The 8,264-nt window shown below is 34.8% G+C and overlaps 1 protein-coding gene across 1 annotated transcript; it reads left to right on the top strand.

Annotated features, from left to right (window-relative positions):
* The first annotated feature begins 5,014 nt into the window (after positions 1-5,014).
* On the top strand, positions 5,015-6,052 carry LOC18019966 (F-box protein At2g34280). The gene is made up of 3 exons (XM_024157168.1): positions 5,015-5,462; positions 5,552-5,613; positions 6,041-6,052. Exons 1-3 carry the CDS (start codon positions 5,015-5,017, stop codon positions 6,050-6,052), a joined length of 522 nt encoding a protein of 173 aa, XP_024012936.1.
* Positions 6,053-8,264: the final 2,212 nt, after the last annotated feature.

Here is an 8,264-nt window from a genome sequence, read left to right as displayed (position 1 = left end):
AAATTGATGAAGCGGCATTGTTAGAATTCGTCATCAGAGAGCGTATGACTCGAAAAAGGCCAGTGAACCATTTCTCATGCTAATTTGTTCCATCAGACTCAACCAATACTAAGTCCAAATAACTTTGTTTCTTTAAACATTTCGTAGACTTTCTTGACGTGGAGCAATTCTGTTAACTTTCTTTATAACATTCGGAGCAATTTTAGCAGCATCAGCAATCGTTTTCTTGAACTGAAGATGGAAACTTAAGTTTATAGCATTTGAATACTACAATACTTTATCGAGGTCTATAGACAGTCTCTAGAATGGATCACACAGAAAGAAACTGTTTGAAATTTGCTAAGCCTTTTACTGTCTTAGGGATGTCAATCGAGCTAGCCCAGCCCGGCCGGAACCCATAAAGTTTTTATATATTTGAGGCCAGCTCGGTCCAGCCCAAAAACATATCGACCCTATAAAGTCCGGCCCAACCTGAACATGGCTATTAAACTTTTCGTAACAGAGAGAGATCGCGTATATTTAACGGCTCTTTCGTAAACTTTCTCTCATCGTCTCTCTTCTCTCTCTAAGCGTGTGTCTCTCTTCTCTCTCTCTAAGCGTGTGTCTCTCTTCTCTCTCTTATACTTTCTTCTTCATTCAAATTCTAGGGTTTCTTTAAAACTTGAGAAAGAAGAAATTAAGTTAGAAAGAAGAAATTAAAGGAAGACATCGGGCAAGTGGTGGACAAGAAAGAAGAAATTAAAGTCGCATTGCACCAATGTCGTCGGAAAAGGAAAAGAAAGATGAATCGGCAGATCGTAACAATGGTAAATCATCTTCAAAACTATTAGGGTTTCTTCTGTTTTATTCTCTCTTTCTCTCATCCAATTGACTAATCGGATATAACCTCGTGATTCCTTCAAGAAGACTCGGGTGGTGATCTTGTAAGAGAGTGTACCTACGATGCTTACTACAAGATTATCAAGTCTTTCTTGATAAACTCTGCTTCACTTTCCAGCGTAAGATTAGTTAGATTGTCCAAATATTTCAATAGTTTTAGGTTACCCTTAACGATTGGTCATGTCTTATTTTGCAGGAAAGAATCAGGATTCTTAATGACCTGCAAAACAGGTTAAACATTCCACAGGAGATTCATGACGGATATATGGAGGAGCTTCAAGCTGATAGTCAAATCCAACGTTTAAGGTAACCTGTAATCCAATCCAAGAAATGTTGTGATCTTTTCTTTATCTCTCCTTTCGAAAGTGTTTACGGTAGTCTATAAAGTGCTTTGCTCTGTTTTTTCAGGAACTCTTTTCTGCAAACCTCTGAGGATCAGATTGTTGCTGGTGACAGACCCAGCAGAGCGTGTCGAGTCCGGTGGAACAACCCGGAACGGTCTGGAGATATTGATCACCGGAACCTCTCCTGCGTGGGTTGCGGTCAACGCTTTGAGAGACAAAGCAACCTCACGAGTCATCTCAAAACCTGTTTAAGGCACACCACCGAAGAAAGTTCAGGCCGATTGCGTCGAGTCCGAAACAAACCGGAACGGTTTCGTGGATATAGATCACCGGACTCTATCATGCGTACGATGCGGTCAACTTTTCGAGTCACAATGCAACTTAACACGTCATGAACGGAGGTGTGGTAAGAATATTGTGGAAGGAGTCGCTGATGATGAAGTCACAGCTGCTGCAACTATACTGATCATGTTAAGAAGGGCTTACGAAGCTGCACAAGAGAAGACGAAGAAGAAGCAGGATTGATATAGAATCACCAATCTTTTTTTTTTTTTTTTGGCTGCACACTCTTTGTAAACAAAATTCTGATTCGTTGCTTATGGCTGCCTCCAAAAGCTTGTTTTTTAGCAGATTCGTGATCCTCTAGAAGATAGTTAAGCATTGTAATAACTAATAACGTTAGCTTCATTTATTCCCATGCACGTCTCTTTTAAAGGCTGCTGCTAGGGTTTTTTTCTTTGAATTAATTGGCAGCGATTTCCTGGTTTCAGGGACAATGTACAGCTCTCTTACTTCGAACCATGTTCCAATCTAGCTTAATTTTACATTACGATAGAATGGAACATCTATATTTTGTCATCTTCTCTAGAGAACTAATCATCAGGCTTGTAACATGGAACATATATATATATATATATATAGTCCTCTTCTCCGATGAGTGTCTATATACTGTACATGTAGTAGAATATATATGTACATTCTCACTTTTTCTGATTTCACTTCCATTTTTAATGTTCTATATATAATCAAAAATGGAAATTTGCTATAGCAATCAAAATGATAAAGTTACATATTTCCTTTAATAAACTTATAATTAAAGTCTTGAGACCAAAACAAACAACGTATGTACAATTGTTATATTTTAAAATAGAAAATTGTAATTTTTTATTTTTATTTATTTATTAAAAAAACACAATGTCGATAGGGTTCTTTAGGAAACAATATTAGCTAAATTGATGCATCCGATAAGAACAAGAAATTAATAATACGAGAGAAACCCCCCCCCCCTTTTTTTTTTAAGCACACAAAAGAGAAACCCTAAGTCATATAAATTAAGGAGAAAAGAGAAAGACGACGAAAAAAAAGAGTAAGAGAAAGAGAGACTCAATAGAGATGAGTAATGATATGCAACAACATCTTATAGATGGTATGTTAATTTGTCCCCACAACCTCCGATGATTAGGGTTCTTGCATGAGTAGCTAGGGTTTATATATATATATATATATATATATATATTTCATGGTGTCAGATTCTTCTGCTTTTACTGATTCTGTTCCTCCTCGTCTTGCAGAAGATCCAACGAAACTACTCCAAGAAATAAAAGCACAAGCTTACTTCTCTGTCCGCGAGGCTTTCAAAACAGAAATCAACCTAATAGGAGCAGACGTAACACTTGTCACCTGTACTCACTACTTGTCCTTGTTTAAGATATTCTTTGTCAATTCTCTGATGAATCTATCATTATCTGGTGTCTTGTCTTGTTTAGAAGGGGTCTCAGTACGTGAAGGAGAGGTGTCAGTTCATGAAAAGCCTTGGGAAGGAGTTGAACATTGCCACTGAAGCTGACTTCTCCTTTGAAGACAAGATTAAACCAGAAGATCTGGCTCAAAAACGAAGGTTTGTCCTATAATCAAAAGCTTTTTTCTCTTTTACTTTCAACTTCCACGATGTGATCTCTGTCTAGCTTGTTTAAAAATGCAACTCTGAGTCCAACTTCTGTTCTTGCATCTGTCTTAAGCTCGGCTCTTGTCGGAAAATTTCTCCGTATAAAAAACGCTGCTGAATATCTCTGTATAAAAAGCTCTGATGATTCTCCATTGAAAGAATACGTCATCAGAGCGTATGACTCGAAAAAGGTGAGTAAAACCATTTTACTTGTTTCTTACGCTAATTTGTTCCATCAGAAATCAACTTATATATATATATATATATATATATATATCTGTAGAAATTATCTCTCGTAGAGAGCGTATGCCCGGATGAAGTGTTACTCTGGGTGGATCTCAGTGCGGTAAGTAAATCACTAACTGTTATATGTTATTATTATCTACTTTCATCAAATCAACACTCTATATATATATATCAGACATAAGCTGAAACATCTGATTTCTCAAACCGATTGCAGATTCCGCCTAAAGATGTTATGTGGGAAAATGGAGAAACGCCAAACGCATTTATCAGTGAAACTCATTGATACCCTCTTATTTGAGAGATCGTTTAGTATTTTTACGAGTTTTGATGTTGTTTTGCTGAAATTAGAGAAGAAATGGGTCAGCTTAAAGCGTAAACAAGATTTAAACACTTCTTTTGTAAAATGGTTCGCCTTAGCAAAAACTTTGATTCTGCTGAATATAGGTACGCATTGAAATATTTCTCCGATTCGGTTCCAGGACATAGTCACAAAACAAAGCAACTTAGGAATATTCATCAGTATTTTGTCATTCGTTACTGAGAATATAAACCGTGAAACTTTCATTATCTATCGTTCATTGACATTCATCTTAATACCACAGAGCTTCCAGATTTCATTAAAGGTGTGGATTATAGATCAATAATTGGTTTGTACGAACCAATTCGTATGTAGAGTTTGTTCTTTCTTCGGAGTATATAACTCACAATGGTTGTGGTGATATTAGTGCATCTATCACTGGTCACGGATCTTTGGAGTTGGCAGCGATTTCCTGGTTTCAGGGACAATGTACAGCTCTCTTACTTCGAACCATGTTCCAATCTAGCTTAATTTTACATTACGATAGAATGGAACATCTATATTTTGTCATCTTCTCTAGAGAACTAATCATCAGGCTTGTAACATGGAACATATGTATATATATATAGTCCTCTTCTCCGATGAGTGTCTATATACTGTACATGTAGTAGAATATTGTAAAATGTTGTTGGATTAAGCATCTATCATCCTATATATTCTCGTCTTTAACCTCTTAATATACTCGTACATAATTGCAGTCTTGAGACCAAAACAAACAAAATACTGTATGTACCACTGACCACTGTCATTTTTAAAAATAGAAAATTTTTATTTTTATTTATTTCTGTAAAAAAAACCAATATTGTTGATAGGGTTTAGGAAACAATATAGTTACCTAAATTGACGCATCCGATAAGAACAAGAAATTTAAATATACGAAATAGAAAACGAAAATTGAGTTCACCCTTAGGGATGAACCTCTTTATTCACTCCTTGTTTAGTAACCAATCAAAATATGCTATTTAATTTAAAATAAAAATCAATATTATTGATTTTATTTAAAATAGTATTGATTTTTATTTTAAATTAAGTGGCATGTTTTGATTGGTTACTAAATAAATGGGTGAATAAAGAGGTTCACCCCATAAAAGGTGAACCGAATAATTGTTCAGAGAAAACCCCCTTAAAACTTTTTATTAAGCACGCAAAAGAGAAACCCTAAGTCTTATATAAATTAAAGAAAGAGACGACGCAAAATTTTTTTTTTTTAAATGAGTAAGAGAAAGAGAGACTCACAAAAAGATGAGTAATGGTATGGAAAAAATACCCGATGTTCTTATAGAAGAGATCTTAGAGAGACTTGGTGTAAAATCACTTGTAAGATTCACATGTGTTTCGAAGCAATGGAACTCGATGATCAAATCAACGTACTTTGCGTCGACACATCTAATCAGAGCGCAGTCACGGAATCCGGATATCCTACTAGGCGGTTGCTCGTTGTATGAATCTCCTCGTTCAGCATCATATTCTTATCTAAGGACATTGGAATTAGGATGTCTAATCTCGAAAAAGATCCATACTATTCCAAAACCAAAAACATGTCTTGCAATGACCGGAAGCTGTGATGGTCTTGTTTGCGTCTACGATTTTCAAATAAAGATTTATGTCATCAATCCAGCGACGAGATGGTGTCGATCTCTTCCTCGAGCTAATTTTCAACAAATTAACCGCATTAGAGAAAATCTAACTGGTACGTAAAGTCGTTTCTCAGTATTATTTTACTTAATTAATTTGCTCACAGTACATACTAATTGTCTTGTTTTTCTCTATATACTGTAGGCTGTTACGCACGAAATTGTCTAGGATTCGGTAAAGACACTGTGACAAACAAATACAAGATGGTATGGTTATATAACTCTTTAGAACTAGGTCTAGATGGTCATCAAATTAGATGTGAGGTTTTCGAGTTTACCACTAATGTTTGGAGACATGTGATTGGCTCTCCACATCGGATCTGCTGTGATGTTTTCAAATCTCGGCCGGTATATTTAGATGGATCACTTTATTGGTTTAGTACTGTCCAAGTCAATGGAGAAACAATGATAATATATTTCGATCTTCACACAGAGGTTTTCCAAGTTATGCCGGAGACTCCAATCGCCCATGCATCTCCTTATCGCATTATCATGTGCAGTCTGAATAATCGTCTTTGCGTATCGGAGAATAATATCAACAGTCAAGATATATGGTCATTGAGTTCACAGAAGGTATGGGAGAAGACTTACAGCTTAAATCTAAACTTTACTTGTCGCTTTTTCGGTGACACAGGTTTTCCAATAACACCCATCACACTTTTCAACAAAACAGAGTTACTATTTCTTTACCCGGTGGCCACCTATCATTCCTTATTGGTACAAGATACTAGAATAGGTTCATTTTATTCTTCATATTACAGAACTTATGGTTTAGAACAAGCCATTTCATTTGTTCCAAGCTTGATCTCGATTTAGTTGAAGATTGTAACGTTGCTTTTTATTTTTTTTCCAACCAATTAAACTTCTCTTTCTAATGTAAAACATATTCTAATTCTCTTATATTTTTCACTCGTTCTCATTTCAAATTAGCATTTTCTTATATTCCGAGCTTGCTCTCTATTAAGTTGAGCATTTACGTTGTGAACTTCATGGCTTGAAACCTTAGTGATGACTTCTCCAATTTCAACTCTCAAAGATTATTTGAGATTTTGGTTTTAGAGTTTTCAGGGATATGGTAAAGCTATTATATATAGATGGAGTTTGGAAGAATGGGTTCATTCTATATTTCTATCTTCATATTACAGAACTTATCAAGCTATTTCTTGTGTTTCAAGCTTCATACTCGTAAGAGTGTCAATCTAAGCAAAACCATTTTTTTTTTACCGATGATCCTTGTTTATAAGTTGTTTTTCTTTTTTCAACGGGTTAAAGTTTTTGTTTTAGTGTGGAACGTTTTCTTCTTTATTGGATGAACATTGCATATTATCATATTCTAATCGAATGTTATGACGTTCACCAACTATTATATATATATATATTCTACTATATTCAGCCTTACTGATTATGGTTCATTAGCTTTTTTCCATTGTTCCTCCCTTTTTTTATATGGGGTCTAATTTACGCATTTCTTCTAGTTGTGTTTGTGTTTCCTAATTTGGCTTTGTGTTTGGTCTCTAGGTTTTATGTATTCCAAGTTGGCTCCCTCTCATAGGGCTTTAATTTCGGAGAGTTCGTCGGCTTAGTCTCCAAAAATATTTATCCTTGCTGGCTTTGTAAGTTTCAAGATTTGATTAATAAAAATCCATAGATGACAAAAAAAAAAAAATTAGAACCATCTATATTCATCAACGAACTTTGTCCAAGTCTCAACTAATTCCATTGGGCTTTAAATGAAATAAGCCCAGCAAAGAACCTGAGACTAATCCGAGCTAACTTAAAAACTAAACCAAAATCCAAGCCTGAACCAACTAAACCGAAGAATTAACAATTACGCGTATTTAGTTCCTTGAAAACATTTAAATCAAAACAATACTATGTATGGATTTTGACCATATTACTTCCTTTACAAATTTGATGATATCAAAGGGAGAGCTGAAATCTTTGCAATTATGTCTTCTTTATCTTTTTGGACAGCAGCAATAAAATATAAAATACAAGGTTTCGGAAAGTATTGAAACAAAAGGAACAACTCAACTGAATTTTTTTGAACCTACATTACGATAGAAAACAGAAAAAGAAAAAAGAATATGAAACGAAAACTATTTGCCAATATTCAAATCCGAACATTGAAAATTGAAGTTAAAAATTTAGGTGGTAAATATTGACATCTTGCGTCCTTGTCTCAGGCAATACATAAATTCATTATAGATAATATATTGCGTTGTTTAAAAACTTTTATGTTTCTGGATCGATCTAAATATCATATTTCGTAGTGTTCAAGTGCTAAACGAGATTTAATAATTTTTATATTCTAGAATTGTGAAAAGGTTTGATGGAGAAACCTTGTACAAAGATAACAACAGATATGCATGAAAATAGAAAACACTTAATATTTTCTTTTATACACGCTACTAATTAAGGTTGTTTTTGTGTCGTTGGTTATACATGATTTGTTTTCAAAAACGACCAATATCTAGAATCAGTTTGAAACATGACATGAAAAACTTTAATCATCATCATCGTATCTTATAAATATTATGATTTTAACAAAGAGGATGAGGAATACCACAAGTCGCTATAGCTTACTAACATTTTCGGAGTAAAAAACATTATTAAACGGGGGGTTTAAATAAACACAAAGACATTGCGACTCTTTCAACTTCCTGCAACAATCTGCCGATGGCTGGTTTCCTGCGCGAAAAGCTGGCCAACATGACTTGAGCTCTCTTAAACACTTGACTGTATCTTTATCAGAGATTGCTTTGGTTGGAACTAGAGATGACAGAATTATAAGCGTCACAAATGCGATGAGCTTTAGTGTTGTGAACTTCATGTCTTGAAAACTTAGTGACTTCTCC

The sequence above is a fragment of the Eutrema salsugineum genome, unplaced genomic scaffold, assembly GCF_000478725.1.
Source record: "Eutrema salsugineum unplaced genomic scaffold, Eutsalg1_0 scaffold_19, whole genome shotgun sequence".
NCBI lineage: Eukaryota > Viridiplantae > Streptophyta > Magnoliopsida > Brassicales > Brassicaceae > Eutrema > Eutrema salsugineum.
Note: the sequence above shows the minus strand (reverse complement) of the source record. Positions and strands in the feature narration are given on the sequence as shown.